Source organism: Dendronephthya gigantea, unplaced genomic scaffold (assembly GCF_004324835.1).
Source record: "Dendronephthya gigantea isolate DGI-Jeju-01 unplaced genomic scaffold, DenGig_1.0 000049F, whole genome shotgun sequence".
Lineage (NCBI taxonomy): Eukaryota > Metazoa > Cnidaria > Anthozoa > Malacalcyonacea > Nephtheidae > Dendronephthya > Dendronephthya gigantea.
The window spans coordinates 233,313-252,206 of record NW_021163059.1 but is presented as its reverse complement, the minus strand read 5'-3'; the positions used below and the strand labels follow the sequence as shown (position 1 = coordinate 252,206).

The 18,894-nt window shown below is 37.1% G+C and overlaps 1 protein-coding gene across 1 annotated transcript; it reads left to right on the top strand.

Moving 5' to 3' along the window:
• The first annotated feature begins 10,983 nt into the window (after positions 1 to 10,983).
• On the top strand, positions 10,984 to 18,483 carry LOC114528318 (exonuclease 1-like). The gene is made up of 7 exons (XM_028549946.1): positions 10,984 to 11,006; positions 11,120 to 11,288; positions 14,173 to 14,310; positions 15,551 to 15,906; positions 17,543 to 17,607; positions 18,116 to 18,232; positions 18,461 to 18,483. Exons 1-7 carry the CDS (start codon positions 10,984 to 10,986, stop codon positions 18,481 to 18,483), a joined length of 891 nt encoding a protein of 296 aa, XP_028405747.1.
• Positions 18,484 to 18,894: the final 411 nt, after the last annotated feature.

Here is an 18,894-nt window from a genome sequence, read left to right as displayed (position 1 = left end):
ACCATGGAAAACAAACCTGCTAGGCCTCTTTGGATTTCGTTTACTGACAAGAAGCCAACCAAAGCATTTTGTAGATGCCCTGCTGGGTAGTCTGGGTTATGTTGCCACATTTCTGCAACACTTTATGCATTGGAAGAACAGAGCCGCACAAGCATTCTTACATTAGAATTTGCCAATTTCTCATTCTTCCAATAAATCGTTCAACATGTATGCGAAGATGAGCAATATCAATTGTTTTGGCACATTCACTGACTGACATCTGCTCTCCCTGTAGCATTGGTGGTGCATAATGATATAGCCCCTTCTTGGCACATATATCTTGGATTGTAAATCCCCTATCTGTCATCACACCCTGGCCTGGCTCAACCATATCACCAGACTTCACTGTTATTTCATTATCGGATGTTGACCCAGGCATTAGGTCACTGAAAAAACAACCGACTACTCCATCTGGGGTTATCCCAATCAATCCTTTCACAGTAGCACAATTCTTGTATGATGAAAAGTTCATAGACAGAAGGTCACAGTTGGATGCTATTTGTACAGTGCAGTTCAGAATTACTCTGGTCGTAGCATATTCAGGCTTGAAATTCTTCGGCATATGTGAGCTTCTAACTTGCACTTGGCCATAAGTTTATTTTGCCAAATATGAAGTTTAGGAATGTAATCCAACCTTCAAAAATTCTAGACACTGTCTGTCGCGATAGCCCTAATCTGTCAGCTAAATCTTCAAACTCTAATCCCAATCTACACTTAAGGCTAATTTCCACTCCGGAAAAGGAGCAGCAAATCTGATCGGATTTTTTTCGAGCCTGGTCCGATCCATGAAGTGATTTCGGATCAGATAAAAAAAGTTAAACTATTTGAACTTTTTTTTATTCGGTCTCGGACGCTTTTGGATCAATATAAGCCAAAAATTACCCGTGTGTGCGCCATCTGTTGAAATTTTCGGCTTATATTGATCCGAAAGCGTCCGAGACCGGATAAAAAAAGTTCAAATAGTTTTAACTTTTTTTATCCAATCCGAAATAACTTAATGGATCGGACCAGGCTCGGAAAAAAATCCGATCTGCTGCTTGTTTTCCGGAGTGGAAATTAGCCTTTAACCAGCACAGCAAAAAAATCCTTTTTTTAGCTTATATCTTTTCGCATTGATGTTGATAGCTCTGGTTCAATTAATTCCCAAAGTGCATTAAACTGTTTGCTGTTCAAACCAGTGTAGAATATCATCTTACTGTCATCATTCATTAATTTTGCATAGCCAAACTGCTGTTGTTTATTTATTTTAACAAACCAAAGTTTATTTTAACAAACTTCACTTTCATGTGCATATTTTTTTAATTTCTCATTTATTTCTTTTTGTTTGTCCTATTCATTATCTATTTTTCTTCCAGGTCATGTAATTGCTTTTTCAAATTATCAAAATTTAAGAGGTTTTTATCTAACCTCTTTTTAAGTAGTTTTTCTTTATGTCTTAAAACATTCTTTTCTTGGCCTAGAGTTTGGAACAGGCCCTCGAACAGTAGGAGCTTTCCTCTTCTTACAGTAACTAGTAGGGGGAAACTACCATAAAGGGAATAAGTTAACCTTTAAACTATAATTTTAGTTTACATAATAGCTAATGATTGCATATTTATCATGTAAAGGCTTTCATGCCAAAAAGAGCATGTTTATTTTAAGGTAAAATTTAGTGTACTAAGATAGGAAATTATTCCTCACCTTGTTCGCTTAGCGATACTGCACCCTATTTCAACCAGCTATATTTCCGTAATTTCTCAACGCAGTTTAAAAATATAATTTCATACACCCCTGTTAAATATTTTTCAAACGCTTTATTCTCATTCAAATTTTCCAAAACTCTATTTATTTTCAAAACTCGCTCTTTAAATTTGTTGTCATTCTCTGGCCTCATGCGGTTTGCCACCCAAAAATGGCTGATAAGGCCTGGTCGCATAGCGTTAGAAAGGCTAATTTGGGGTACAATTGTTTGTGAGTACAATTGGGAGTACAAAATATTTTTGCGACCATGCTTACTACAAGTTATTACCTGGTCAATAAATGCAATAACATCCTCTTCAATGCCAAAGACTGGTGCATTTGCAACACATATAAGCATATGGATATAAGGTGAGCCCCACTGTTGTAGGCTGCATCACAGTTCACTCCCTATAGTGAGTGCATTGTGCAATATTCTCAAATTTCTCGTCCCGCGATTTCCAACAAAACATAGGAAATTAATGCAAATTAATGCATTTTGTAATGTCAATAAAAATTTATGCGTACTGAAAACATGGCGGCTAGCGAAAGGCTTATGAATAATACGTTTCAAGAGGCTTTTGATTTCATTAAATATACATTCCATGTTGATAAACTTTATGACGACCCAATGAATTTGATTAAAGCATTTTGTAACTGGTAAGACATATTCTTCAACACACCTACATGCTACGGTGAATGCTTGTGATAACTGTGCAAAGAATTGTATTTGCTCATTATCATGCTGTGAGTGGACAACAATGAATGAAGCGACAAGAACCACACCAGCACAAGAGGTTACCACACACAGTGTTTTGCCAGACCATAGAAAGCAATTGAATATGCTTCTCACTGAAAATGCCATGACAAATTAACTGAAGAAAAAACAAAACTTTTGCCAAGTGTGCATGCAGAATTTTATAGCTTTCATATTAACCAAGTTATGAACAAATGTCAATACCTATTTACATTAGATGACATTCATAATCATGTAGAAATATGGCGCAAAGTTCATGCTTTGAACATACTGTGTATGCTGCATAAGATTTTAGATGACATTACTGAAAATACTGATTCTATTGATTTCATGGATATTGATCAGTCAATGGAGAGTCTTCCAGATGAATGGATCAGTATTAGAGATGACTCAGAAGCTGAATTATTTTCATTTTGGGACAGCTACATGTTACATCCATTTGAAGAAAGCTCGCAGGTCACAGTTGAAGATGAAAACGAAATAAGTGTCGAACATATATTGGAAAAACCCTCTTTTGATGAAGCATAGCATTTTAAAAATAATTATGACACTGATGCTTGTTCAACATGGAGTTCATTTAATTAAAGCTTTCGGCGCTTCAGCCCAAGTCATCTTCAGAGAAACTTAAATTGTAGCCGAAAGCTAATAAATGAAATAAAATTCATGGTGATTTCAACATCATGAAAAACTTTAAACAACACATAGCATTTTTGATATTACAGTATAATTAGGCATAGCAGATACTAATATAGATACTATAATTATTACAAATATGGATATCATTTGGTTAACTCTCAATGCACTTTCATAGTTTCATTTTTCAAACAAATGTTTGTGCAGCTTATAGTGACACAACTGGTAAACGTTCAGAAGGATTACCATGGCTTTCTTTACTTATCAACATCTATCTTGTGCTGGTCTATCCATGCGTAAAAGGCATGATATTTAAAGCCACGAAGTGAGCTTTTGTTCCATTGCCAAATCAAAAGAAATATTTCCACCATGACCTGCCTTCCTTTTCACGCCACGATTCCAAACCAGACGATAAGCTTCTCAAGGCGATAACAAGCAGTTTATTTGGAACAAAAGGTAAGACCTTCAAAACAATACTTTTGACTCGACACACCATCAGCTTTCAAGTACAAGAGGAACAATTTCCAGCAGAATTTGTGCACTGTCACCCTCAGTAATCTGCCGCATCAGTAAAATTTCCCCAGATCATCAAGTATTCCAACAATGAACTATTGTAGTTGTACATATCATTGTCATAAGAAGCCTTTGAAACCGTGGACTTGACTATACCATGTGCTTTCTCTTCATGATACTTATTTCTTTTTCCATTGTAATTAAATGTTTTTCGTGCACGAAGGCTCTAGGCATTTAAATGTTCCATCAGCTGTTTTCACCAATTTGGAACTCTCTTTTTCTAAATCTAATTTTTGTTTCACAGTCCGGGAAACTGCTTCTTTATTGTAATAAATTTATCAACAACACTTCCTGCTACAACTCACTCAATTTTTAACCTGATGACTACAGGAAGTGGCAATGATGGACTTTCTCATACCTATAGCGCGGTTAGGTCACCTTTTGATACCCAGCTGTTTCATGTGAAAGTATTTCTTATTTACCAGCCAAATAATCAAGCATGATATTTCACTGAATTTCTTGCAGTATGGCAGACTTGAGCAAGCAGCAACAAAGGATGGTTTATATTATTACTTACAGAAGAGTAGAAATAAATAAACTGCCAACGAAACAGAGCTTTATGCGTGTGGATACGCTGTTGAGCAATGGGTTGTATCAAAGGAAGAACACGCTGTTGAGGAGACAGGGCAAGAATCAACAAACTGTTCTTACCATAATCACCAGGCCTTAAAGCTTAAACGTCGAGGCAGATGGATTCAAATTAGAAAATATCTTGACAAAGAGTTTGGAATCCAGGTGAATTTCAGCGATCACCACAGTACATATTATAGTGGTTATCTGTACGTAACAAAGGAAGATAAAGATCCGTTGCACTCTGACCCCCATCCTGACTTACAAAATGCGCCAAAGACAGAAAAGGCTGTAAATGCCAACAAGCGGAAAGTGAATGCCGGAACGTCGAGAAAAAAGAAAAGACAAGAGAGAGAGCATTGACAGTGTATGATGTGTCGCAGATTATTCAGCAACGAAAACTCACAAAGGGGCTGGAACTTGTTTGTCTTGCCGTGCAGCAGAAACGCGAAGAAGATACAGCCTTAGCAGAATTTATAGCGAACACGGGGGAAAACGGTGTAGATAATGCACTCAGTGTCGCTAAGGAGTTTTCTGAAGCCGAGGCTAAGCTGGCCAGATCCCAAAAAAGCTGTATTGGCATATTGAGGGAACCATGAATGAAGGAAGTTGTTGTCCAGGGTGCAAAGGGAAGTGGTTAGAGGCTGCAGAGCGACTTTTGAGTAGTAACCATATTTCAGTGAGGTCGTTTTGCAAAGCTGTATTCACTGCGCTCGAAAAAGGCAGGGGAAAATACCAGAATATTTATATTCACAGTCCAGCAAATTGTGGGAAAACATTCATACTCTCCCTGTTAAAGGCTGTTTTCAAGGCTTTTTGTAATCCGGCTACTGGTTCTTTCACGTGGATGGGTGCGGATGAAGCAGAAACATTTATCTAAATGGGCCATTTATTGCAAGTGCTAGAAGGAGTTATTGTGCATCTTCCTGCGCCGAAGAATTTCTGCAAGAGGGATTTAGAGCTCTCAGCAGACACACCTTTTTTGCTATGGCTGATGCTCCGCTAGTCCTTGTGAAGGGTGACTCTACTGATCGGGCAAACACAGGTCAGGGACAGTGATACACATGTGTCTAAGCAGACGCTAAATACAACACTACAATTAATTTTAGCACAAAGCTCACTGTCATTACTCACATAGAAATACTCAAAGCATGGCGAAATATTTGCTTCAAATGAAACAAAAAATATTCACACAGGTTAAGTTTTATATAAGGGACCGGACATTTATTAAAGGGGGGGGAGGGCTGGTGCAAATAGAGGGGGGGTCAATATTTTTTGTGCAGGCCAAAAGGGAGGGTCTTCAAAATTTGGGCATGCATTTGGGGGAGGGTCACATATATTTCTGCTCCAATCGATGAGTATAGTAGAGATGCGGAATTTCCTCTGTAATACAACAGATATCATGCTGAAAGAGAACAAAGATAGTAATGAACTCAACTATTTATGTATGGCTATTTATGTTACATATTGCATAAAACCAGTTCTTGAAATATATAAATAACTAAAGATGCAGTTTTAATTTTAACATAAACTTGAATTTATAGTGTTATAAATAATGTACAAATGTTTTAAAAACACTAACTAAAGCCAGCAATGAATAATTACTTAATGGACGACTTGCGCTATAGACTAATTCTTGATTTTGACATTGAAAAGGAAATTCCCGTAAAGAACTTACTAAAATTAGGAAAATTGCCAAGTTTGGCTGCGAACTGTTGTAAAATGCGGAAAATATAGCCGTGCGAAGTTGGCCAATTTTGTATACTTTTGTATTACGGGCTGAAGTGTGTAACTAATTGCAACCTCGCACAAAACTTGCCAACCTCGCATGACCACATTTTCCGCATTTTACAACATTTTGCAACCAAACTTGGCAATTTTACTAATTTTTAATAGTATGTTCTTTACAGCTTTGGTGATTTATTTCCTTTTCTTTACTTAGATAAAAAATTAGTGTATAGCGCAAGTCGTCCATTGCTTCATAGGATTTGAACACAATATTGAAACAATAATTTTCTATTTACAGCTATAATTTGTATTCTATCACATCCCTCTCCTCATCAACTATCTCATCATCCCTTTCCTCATCAACTATCTCATCATCACTGTCATTCTCATCTACTATCTCATCCCTTTCCTCATCACCTATCTCATCATCCCTTTCCCCATCAACTATCATATCATCACTGTCATCCTCATCAACTATGTCATCATCACTGTCATCCTCATCACCTATATCATTATTCCTTTCCTTGTCAATTGCTTCATCTGTTCCTTCCATAAATCCTTTCACATAGTCTTTAATTGTAACAACAGCTTTTTCTGTCACTTGACCTTGGTTCACCATCCTTGTCAGCCACTTGATTTTGTTTGCACCAAGTGATGAAAGTGCCTCCACATTTACTTCATCAATAATAGACACATTTGTATCTGCTGATATGAGTTGAATTATGTGTTGGAAATTCTTTTCCTCTCGCTGCTTTTTTCTTTTTTTGTTCTTATTTTTGTTCTGTTTTCTTGACCTTTTCTTGGATTTGTTTTTTAACAACGTTCCACGAAACATATCTTTGCACTGCTCCTCCTTTTCCTTAAGATCCTTCAAAATACTCTCAAGTTTGTTTCTTAATTCTCCCAGTCGGGTGATAATATTCTCATCAAATGAATACGAACATTCCTGCCCATGCTTCAATTTTCCAGATTTGGCAAAAAGACCATCCAGGTTCTCCTTGATAGCTTGATCTTCGCCTTTAATAGCTTCTTGCAACACTGCAATTTTTTGTATATTTGTCCTCAGAATAATTTGGTCTGATGGGATGAGGATGCATCCATCATCATTTAAACTTTTCCTGCAGCACCTGGATCATGATTGCTTAAAATGGCATCAATACGCAATGATAACTTTGTTATAAGCTGATGAGTGTCATACTGCCTCCTTCCTTCACTGTGAAATTGCTTCACAAACTCGCGAAGACTTTTGCAAGTGTGGTAAAATGCTTTGTAGCATTTTGGGAGACATTCATTCATAAATTTTGCACGAACAGATGATGCATTTGGTATCCATCCAAATGTTTTTTGTTCCCAAGGTCTTTTGTCTGTATGTTCCCTTTGAAGGGAACTTGGAAAGTTAGATGAATTGTACTGGCAGGCTTACTTGGAAAGTTAGATGAATTGTTTACACTACTGACAGACCCACAATCTATATTTTGTTGTTCCTGCTCTGAATTCTGTACTTTACTCTGTGTTGTCTGTAGCTCACTTTTCTTCCTTAAAAGGCGTTTCACTTCAACATTTGAGAGGCCTGACAAAAAATACACACACTCAAAAAATGGCTATCAAATAGCTCTACTAATTACTATTCAGCAGGTATTATTATGCTTATTGCATTTGTAGTATATAATAAACAAAATTAAATTTATAGCAAAATACCAAAATATATAAAACAATACAGAACATAAAAAGTAATTTGGCATTTGCTTTATAGCAGCAAAATTTAAACAAGTCAAGATTCTGTTACCCTCTATAGTAAAAATACAGCACTCATTAATATTTATAAATGTCGAGCAACTTGAAGATGGCATAATTTCATGGTTGACAACACAATGTTTAAACATAAATTTAATTATAAGTTAGTAACCGCACCTATTTCTTTGAGATCGTCAATGTCTACATCTTGAAAATGCTCAACACAGCGTATTCCAATCCTGTTAAAATGGGCTTTGAACTCTTTGACTCAAGATCAGCAGATTTTAGAAATGGTGTCAAATCGTCCGCCATGTTTTCTGAGATATTGGTCCCAGAAGTCTGGGTACGAAATTAAAAAACAAAATAGAAAATGGCGGGTATTTCGTCTTCGAGGAACGACAATTTGAATGGATCAAGTTTGAAGAGTGTTGACGAAAGCAAATTATCTTTCTCACAATTAAGGAGCAAGAGCAGGAAGGAATCTTCTATTGGCAAACAGATACGAAAGTCACTTCAGACATGTAAAGTTCGGAATAACTTGGCGAAACTTGAGGGTTTATTAAAGTGTGCTACTAGTAAATCTCTGTCAAAAATATTAGAAGGTCTTTTGTATGTTTTAAGACAGCTCCTAGCACAAAGTGAAAGCAACTGCAAAGCTGTTGGTTTTTTGTCATTTGAAGATGCATATGGTTTTTACTGTGGCTTCATTGATAGCACTCCTGACGAAGCAAATTTTCATGATCACCTTCTTCACAAAGACTATGGGTTATGTGTAATTGTAACCGAAATCTTAGGCAAACGCTACATCTTATTACAAAATGAGGAGATTAGTCTTGAAGATTTTTTGTTAGAATTGGAGAGGCTTGATGAAGAAAACATGAATGCTAGTGTAAAACATCATTTGCATCTGAACGCCACAACCTTAAACTCCATATTAAACTCTTTGGATACTGAATATGACAGAATGACATTGAAAGCTGTAGTATTCGCTCTGCATTCAAGATCAGAAACTTACAACCTTGGCATTAAGCCCGACAGAGCAGTGCAGTTTATTTCAAAAGTTATTTCAGCCTCAGAAGAAAGTGAAAAGGCTTTAACGGAAGCAGCAGATATCCTTCAGGTTAGAACGCCAGAAAAGATAAAGAAAGTTGAAAATAAAATACAAAGCATTGACCACAAACTGCAAAAACAATCAGCTATGCTTTCGGAAAATAGAAAGTGTGACATTGAAAATGAAAAGATTGTGCTCAAAGAGAGATTAGATAATCTTAAACTGTTAGAAGTAAATTATACTGTTTATCCACAAAGGAAAACACAAGAAGCAAAGCGAAAAATAGCAAGAGATGTAATTGATTCTAAGAGGATCAAAAGGAGAAAATTGGGAGCAGGAGCTCCATCGTTGTTAGATTTAGAAGATGAAGAGTTTATTGCCAATGCAATTTCTTCAAAGAGTACTTGCCATGGTAGAAGGCATGAAACAACACTGTTTACAAACCATAGAGTGAAGAAAAGAGACTTTTTGCTCTTGCTAATTACTCACGCTTAAGACGTGGGAAGAAGTTGATAAAGTCTGCGACTACAGTAACCAATCGATGGAAGCCAAGAAATGTCAAGTCTAGAGCATGATTTCAACATCCCCGAAGTCAATCAAACGCCAGCATCATTTCGCTTCATCAAACAACATATAGAGAAAATTGAAGGAAATAATGAGTTAATCACCGATCAAGATCAAAGTGTTGTCACCATAAGACCAAAACATTATATCGGAAGTAGCGGCAGTGTATGGGCATCTGATTATATGCGCTTACATCATGAACTCCCTTCACTTTTTCAAGAGAATCTAACCGACACTGACTATAGCATAAGTTTCAAAGGCTTGCTATTCATTCTCATGATGCCATGTTTTACTTCACTGACCTTACCATGAAAGACGATGTAGTGCGTGCCACATCACAGCCTGACTGTAAGCACTTTTGCTACGAGGCAGAAAAGCTTACATGGTTTTGAAATCAAATTGATGAAATTATACTAACGTGGAAGGAAACACCACAAGCGGTTGACGAATCTGAGCTTGTTTTAGCAAATGAACTGCTGGAAGACCTTATCCGTATCAAAGAAAATGCAGCTACAGTGCAGAAAGAAATGCTACTCCACATACAAGAGGACAACTTGTGGACTGTAACTGAAGACATTTTAAGAGCCTGTGAACTGTATCTCAAAAGGTTAGTTCCTCTGAAATACGCAAATAATTGCTGCAGTATTCTTAAGGCTACAGATGCAGGTCCTGGGGTGGGAGTAACCAATACCGAGGTTTGTTTTAGAGATATAGAAACTGCATGGATACATTCAAGTGATCGTGTAAATCGGATTCACCGTGCCCCAGGTGACTCGGCACAGAATGAAGCAGAGAGAACCAATGCATCCATTGAAGAGGCCCTTGTAGATGGAACAGCATTGAAGTGGGAGTATTTCAAGCCTTTTGACGGGCTGACAAGTGAAGAGATAGATGAACTATCATCAAATGAACTTAAAGAAAAAGGGAACTTATGCACGGAAAAAAATGCGTGGAGAGTAGCCCATGATGTGGCAGCAATGATTGATGATGAACCAGGTCCTGCTGGAGACTTCATAAAATGTTATGTTACTCAGCGAGAAAAAAATCAGTTCTTTTTTAATCAACCTTACCTAATGAAATATGCAGCTGCTAAAACAGAAGCTAAGAAGAATGAGGTAACAGGGTGCAATTATTTCAAGAAAATATATGCATTTATAGACTCTCATTGTCTTCATGGTGCGATGTTTCTTGAATACCTCAAAGGATCTTGCAAAGATGCTCATGGAAAACTATGTGACTTTTGCACCTCAAGAGAAAAGTGCTGTAGCCAGATTGAACATGTCCCAAGGCCATTTCCAGATCATGAAAAGCCTGGATATCATTACCTTCCTGCGGACAAAACTCCAACCAACAACAGGGTTGTCGACGATTATTTACCACGAACACAGCTAAAGAAGGCTTATATCTCAGGCGAATGCTCCTTGGAAGATCCCACCAGTATCTCAAACTTCAGTAGACAGTTTATAGTATCTGAAGAATGCGTTACAGATTATCTTAAGCACTTGAAGTTGCTTGAACTCAGGAAAGATAAGAGAAAGAAACAAAGAATTGCCAAAGCATCTGCTTTAGCAAAGAAGAAATACGAAGATTATGATTGGAATGCCATGCTCGATGGATGATGGGTCTCTCACCAAACAAAAAGTAGCTGTCTTGGATAAATACCTGAGACATCACAAGCTGCACTCTGCTTCAAACAAGAAAGCAAAGTTATCTGCAGTCCAGAGACATATTACACACCATTCGACTGCTACCAGTCAAACAGCGGAAAAAGAGAAATCAGACTCTGATTCTGGAGATGAAAGTGATATTGAATCCACTTTCTCATTGTGCGATGAGGATGGAACTGACATTGCTCTTGCAGAAATCGGTTCAAGCTCCGAGGAAGACAACAAAGCTGGAAATGATGTTGAAATGTCTAGTGTAGTAAGAACTAAGACAAGATCTGGGAGAAATGCAACCCGCTTTTTATTAAATGAAAGAAAGTATGCTTTTTATGTGTTAAGAGAAATGGGGGGGGTCTCATGAATTTATGCAAGGCTATATAGGGGGCTAGTGTTTTTCCTGCTACATTCTTGGGAGGGTCGTTTAAAATTATGCAACAGAAAATAGAAATGCACTAGCCCTCCCCCCCCTTTAATAAATGTCCGGTCCCTAATTGACATCTGAAACATTGTTTAAATTGTAAATATAGGTATTATAATGTGAAATTCACATTACTCACCAATCTGTATTATTATAAGTCATGATTCTATAATTTGTTTTAAGTCTCAAATTTAGGTGAGTAATGTCGGTTTTTATATAGACTGCTATTTCTAACACATAAACACATTGTATTGACAGAGGGCATGTATATAAATCACAGTTAATGTTTTCCATTGGTATTTAGCGAATAATAGTCTAAAAAATTTAAACATTTGTAGTGAGTAATGTACTGAGAAGTGCGTTTTGCATTAATGAATTAATAGGGTTAACATGGTAATTATATAAACATCCGCTAATATCTCGTTCGGCAGCCATGGGACTTTATCATTGCGCAAATCCTCTTTGGAAGGTTGCTTATAGTTTTAGCGATAACGTCAATCGGTGTGTTATTTATTGCTGGACTACTCTTTCCTCAAATTGAGAGAAGCTTTCAGCCTCAAAGGATTGTCCTATAGCTTCGTCGCACAAGGTGCGTTTCACCAGATGAAAAACATTTTCAATCAGGCTTAAGTCCGGTGATCGTGCAGGAATCTGTAATAGCTGTGCCTCGATAGTTTCAAGTGCTTTCATAACAACTTTACTCGTTTGCAATGGGTAATTGTATATGACGAATATGCAGCTTCCTTGATGTTTAGGACCAGCTTTTCCAAACGTAATGTTGAAATGATCCTTAATGAAATTGGCAAAGAATGGTCCATTTATTTTTTGGTAAGGAATTGCCAAAATAACCCCAAATCCTTGCTCCCAGTGCCTGTATAAACAAGCCCCTCGCCAGACTCTAGCATTTCCAGTTCTTTTTGCTGTTCTCATTGGATTGTACTTGTGTACAAATGAGACCCCATCAAGAATGAAGGAAACTTCATTCATCCAAAAATGTTCGTTTACTCTCATGGATTGCTGGATTTTTCTGCCAAATTTTCTTCTCATTTTTTTATCTTTATCTGACAATATTCCTTTCTTCCTCCGTTGCAAAAAACCATAACCATGCTCATTCGATTATTCGTGAAACTGTTCTTTGGATGGTTATATTTGAATCAAGGCCACACTTCAGTCATCAGTGGCGTAACAGACACATTTGGTTCGTGTAATCTCAATGTTTTTAATGCTCTAATTAAAGGACGCATATTTTGTTCGTCCAACTTTCTTGGTCTTCCCGTTTTTTTACATAATTCTTTTCTTCATATTCTTTGGCTTGACGACTTGGATATTTTACACAACTTAGCTATTTCGCTGTATGATGCATGTGCTTTTGTGTGCAAGAATTGGGCATAGGCCTTTTGCGTTGCAGTTATCCTGCCCCCAGGCATTGTTTCTTGGTTTGGTTTGAAACACAAATTGATGTACTTACCACAAATTAATGCACTTTCGTTTTTATGATATTACAACAATTAATATATTAACATTGAAAAGGGGGAGGGGGGAATCGGGGAAAAAGCAAGCGTAGGTGGTCACAGTAGTTGTGATATTGCGATAGCATGCGCCGTCCTATTAACTTTTGGCCAAGATTGTAGGTTATCCAGGAACTTATTTTTATAATCTCTACTTGCATTTTTGATGGTGGTTGGAATTATATATTCATATGGACATTCGAAAAATAGCCTCCACAGCATCTGGAGAATGTTTTTCTGTCCCAATAAGAAATACTTGGACCCAGGCGGTGTGCGTATTGGGATCGCAAAGCATGACGGGAGAAAACAAAAATACTTCATTTGCATTCAGACCATGCTCGAGTGATGTTCGCAGGAGCAAAACGTTCGAATAAATGGCTAAGCTTATTGTTTTGCAAGTTTAATTTATATGGGAATTACTGGTTTGTTACCATTTTTAAAATGCTTTGGTAAACAATGCAACATACGCATGTTTTCGGGCCAGAAGGTTGTGATAGATGCTTCGTGTTGGATCCACAAAGGACTGTATACTTTGATAAATCAAAATGGAGATCGCGAAGGGTAAGTAAATTCGCCATTCAGCCTTGAAATATTTATAGTTGCTGGTTTTATAATAACTTAAATTGCCATTGTACTTTAGTGATATTGGGTCTCCTTATAGATGTTCTAATATCTTCAAACGACACTTGGTCATTGTAAAAGAATGCGGACTAATACCAATTGTGGTGTTTGATGGGTTACCGTTGCCAGCAAAAGCTACCGAGCATCAACATAGACAAAAGTAAGAAAACTTGCAGCAAATAAATATTGCCACTCGTGCATCCATTTAACAGCATGTACTGTTATATCAGATTTATTATAGCTCAGAATTTGAAAATATACAGCATTAACTATTTTAGACAAGACCCAGGCTTGAAGTTCACAAATATTGTCAAGTATAAACAATCATGATGTATATAAAATTTCTTCTGAAAAAAAGAAAGTCTTTTAGCTACAGCTGTTCAGCCTGGTATTTCAGAAGAAAAGGCTAAAAAAATACGAAGCCAGGCAGCATCTATCACCTACGAAGATATTGTGATGTACATAAATGTAAGGTGATATGAATAATTCATTGTATGATCATATGATCATGTTATTATTTAACAGTAATGCATAGTTCAAAACCCATGGTTTGGTTGCTGTTTTGGTATACTACATGTAATTTTTGCTGTTGAAAGGTCTGCAAGTCTGAAGATGTGATGTACATTGTTTACCCTTATGAAGCTGATGCCCAGATGGCTTATCTTGTTAAGAATGGAGACGCTGATTTTGTTGTCACTGAATACTCTGACCTTTTGACCTATGGCTGTAAACAGGTGTGTTAATTTAAGGCACCAGAGGCTCCCACACAACTTGGAAACAAACTGTAGCAGAACAATTATCTGGTTGTGTCTGCGCTGCATATTCCCAGCTTGTTGGCAAGTTTTGACAATTGGTAATTCAACCCATTAAGCCACAATACATGCACCCTAGTATGACTTATGTTTTTTACAAATGCCAGACGATTTTACTTGTCAATGGGGAAGCTCTGGAACTTAACCCATTAAGCTGCAGAGCTCCCCCATTGACAAGTAAAATCGTCTGGCGTTTGTCAAAAAAAATATATAAGTAGGGCGCACTGGGGCGCAATGCGACTTAATGGGTTAACTAGAGACATTGTCAATTTTTGTGGTTAACCCATTAAGTTGCCGAGCTCTCCCATTGACAAGTAAAATCGTCTGGCGTTTGTCAAAAAAAATAAGTAGGGCTCACTGGGACGCAATGCGGCTTAATGGGTTAACTAGAGACATTATCAATTTTTGTGGTTAACCCATTAAGTTGCCAAGCTCTCCCATTGACAAGCAAAATTGTCTGGCGTTTGTCAAAAAAAAAAAAGTAGGCTCACTACGACGCAATGCGGCTTAATGGGTTAACTAGAGACATTGTCAATTTTTGTGGTTAACCCATTAAGTTGTCGAGCTCTCCCATTGACAAGTAAAATCGTCTGGCGTTTGTCAAAAAAAAATAAGTAGGGCTCACTGGGACGCAATGCGGCTTAATGGGTTAACTACAGACATTGTCAATTTTTGTGGTTAACCCATTAAGTTGACGAGCTCTCCCATTGACAAGTAAAATCATCTGGCGTTTGTCAAAAAAAATAAGTAGGGCTCACTGGGACGCAATGCAGCTTAATGGGTTAACCAAAAAATCTGACAATCTATTTAGTTAACCCATTAAGCCACAATGGACCCCAGTGCACCCTACTTATTTGTTTTTGACAAACGTCAGACAATTTTACTAGTCAATCGGGAAGCTCTGGAGCTTAATGGGTGAAAAAAAGTGGGTGACTGAACAGACTTTGTTACATGCTGTTATTCTCCTGGTATGCTACACCTTGTTTCCCAATTGCAACCTAGGTTTGATTAATAAAACATTTTCTAACTTTGTTTTTTGTGTTACCAATAAATTAGCAGTCAACAATTTGCTGTGATTTGCTTCTTGGGAATACCATCTTCCTCATATGTTGGTCACGGTAAACCTGAAGTCACAGTGAATAAATACTTTATGACTTTGTAGGTAATGGCGAAGGTTAATATGAATGGGGATGGTGAGTTATTTTTGTTGGATAAAGTACTGGATTGTTTACATCTCACCATTCCACAATTTCAAAACATGTGTATCGCTGCTGGATGTGACTACCTGAAGAATGTGAAAGGTTTTGGCATCAACAAAGCATACAAGGCAATCAAGATGTATGGATCTGATTTTTTGCAATTCATACCCAATGCACCTGCAGAGTACATAGATTCGTTTAACAAAGTTTTTGCAGTTTTTAACCATCAAACTGTTTTTGACATCAATACTTGTCAAACTGTACCATTGCAAGAAACAACAACTGAACTTTCTCTAGAAGTGCAGTATCTCTGTGGAAAGTATCCTTTTTTTAAATAGGGTTTTGGCTTAGTGCCAGTGATTTTGTCAATTTATTTTTGATGATTTCATGTGCATCGAGTCGACTGCTAATTTATATAGATGTATACATTTATATTATATGTGATTGAACATCTCTGGAAACTTTCCAGTTGCCAATACTTTGTCCACCTCTAAGGCAAACCTTTATCTGTAAAACAAGCTTATCTGTTTATCAGCAAACAACTGTTTGAGAGGTTGAGAGGTAGCAGTTGCCATAACACGTTTTTCTGATGGCTTTCCAGGCGTGTTGCCTTCTTCAGTTACTTGCCTTTTTGATGCCATGACGTGTTGACCTTTCCGTCCTGTTCCAAGTAAGAAAAACCATTACATTTACATGTAAATTTGAAAGAGCTAAAAATGGATGCGGCAATGGGGAGGATTGAGCGTTCATATTTATCTTACAAGGTATTCATTCCTCTTTTCAGCTTCAAACTGCCAGGAGTAACACACAATTGGTTAACAAATCTAAATGTCAAATTAGCACACGAAAATACAGGCAAACAGACAGGCTTAAACATGTGAATACGAGGGAATAATTCACACTAAAAATACCTTATGGTATTTATAGAACCTTAACAAAATACAATCGGCAAAAATCATAACCAAATATTGAATATTGATAACATAAAATTTGCATTAAAACGCACCTGGATTTCACACTTTCGGCGCCATTTTTTAAAAGCTTCGCCCACAGTGCTTTGCGATCCCAATATGCACACCGCCTGACTTGGACCCAAAAATTTGTGTGCTTGCCTAAGAAAAATGCTGTGATGCCTTCAACTACAGCAGAGAGAGTGAGCATGGCATTGATTGGATTGAAAGAACACACCATATTATGTTTCAATAAAGATGGAAATAGCGAACATGTTGACGGAAAAGTTTTAGAAACATATCCTTTGCTAGCAAATGTAGGCGGTATGAAATTTTGAGAACTGTGGATCCTAGCACCCATCAGTTGTTTTAGAAATACCACCAGGAGGTTACACAGTGACTTCCCTAAAATCAACGATGGGGTCAGCAAAAGCGTACATTAGGCCATTACAAAAAGACATACCTTTAGATTGTGTGCAGTTCTTAAATATGGTCAAAGTCAGGTTAGAGAATGTCTTCTTTTAGTTTTTATTATATACTAACCTTATTTTACCAGGCTGCATGAGTCATGAACTACACTGTGTGAAGTTTACTAACACATTTTTTTACATATCAGTGAGTTTTTGTTGTGCATGAGGAGTGCATACAGCCGTAGTTTTGATTCACAGTCTTAACAATTAATTGCTTGTAAGCTAACATACTGTTTTCATGGTAATTACTACCTTTTCAATAAAACATGTGATATGTTGGTAATTCAATGTTTTTAATGACTCCAAACGTTGCTGATGTCAATTGCCACAAGTCTATTGCCATAGACATAATGCACATGCACAACAATTCCTGTGGCAGAGGGAGCTCAAGGATGACATTTAATGAAAATACCAGGTAGTATTTTTTAATTAGATTAAATTGCAATTAGTTTATTTAAGTTATATTACATGCATTGCATGAGTGTTTAATTCATATTGCAGTCCATGTCATTTTTTGTCATATTTTTTGTTACAGTGATTGTGGAGAAACAGAAATAGTTGGAGAAATCAATTCAAGAAATAGAGGTATAGAATTACCGGGTAAGGCGCTGAGATTTAAAAGTATAAATTTACCGCTATTGCCGTTTTTGTCTGCAAATATTTCAACAAAATAGAGTCATAAAATGGTAACTGCAGTATGTAAGAGCTTTGTACACAATTACAGTGTTTGTCTGGCCACTACCTGCATGACCATTTCCTTTTGTGTCAAATGCGGTTTTTATGTAGATACTTTCCAACATAACCAGGAGCAGCATGGCAGCGTCTTCAAACAAGTTAGCATCAAATGTGGTATAACAACTGCCTAAAATAGACTAAACACTCGACGTTTCGACCTGAGGGAGTGTTAATATATGATAGTATCATACTAACTCTCCTGACGAAGACCCTCAAAACCTTGAGAAGTGTTTGTCTATTTTAGACAGTTGTTATACCTGCATTTGATGCTATGCAGTTATTATGGTTTAAAAATTAGTATGCCATTTGGAAGTTCTCGTTCTTCCTTGGAAATATGAAATGAGGGAGGCATTTAGCAGTCTCTGTTTTGTAGGTCTGGGTCAACTCAATATTTTTCCAAATCCTGACGAATGCGTGATTACACAAGCTTTGGACAATGTTAATGGTTGTGTGGAAGAAGCAGTGGAAGTATTACTTGGAGATGACACAGGTACGGTGTAAAGTGTAAACTTTATTGAAGTTTTAAACATACAGGTTGTATAAACATAAAGTACATACAAATAGTTGAGATGTAGCTATCCCTTAATATCAATTTTGTACATATTCATATGCGTTTTATATTTATATAAAGAACAAAGCTGCAAACTCCAATTAATTTACACTTGCTGTTATCTTCATGAGTTGCCTGCTTCCCTTACAATGACATGTTCACTTATAGATTATAAAATTGAAATCCTGTAAACGTCGTGTATTTCTACGCAACCTGAACCTGATGCCAGCAATATTAAAGGGAATGTGTATTCTGACCTGGATACATTTCGAAAAGCAGTCATCGACGAAAACTTAACAAGGCAGCGCTTTACTGTGTCGTGAGAAGATGGATCTGAGGAGCTAAAAAGAGATATCCTTAGTAACTACAAAAATAGTAATTGCAAACTGAGGGCAAGATTGCGTGTAAGATTCAAGGGCGAAGAAGATGTGGGAAGTGGGCTCGTCAGGGAATTTCTTTTATGCGCAATGAAACTCGTCCGAGAAGGTATCAGACATAGCAGAAAGCCCGTAATCTTCTTTGAAGGAGAAGACCATGAATTCGATTATAAAACGTGTCTGGAATACTTATTGGCCAAAAATGGACTTCTGGATTTATACACT

Bases quoted from the DNA above. Each gene is read 5' to 3' on its own strand.
- LOC114528318 (XM_028549946.1), top strand. From the start codon at position 10,984: ATGGGTCTCTCACCAAACAAAAA. The intron at 11,289-14,172 runs GTAAGAACTAAG...TGCTGTTGAAAG, and splicing joins ATGTTGAAATGTCTAGTGTA to GTCTGCAAGTCTGAAGATGT. The intron at 14,311-15,550 runs GTGTGTTAATTT...ATGACTTTGTAG, and splicing joins TGACCTATGGCTGTAAACAG to GTAATGGCGAAGGTTAATAT.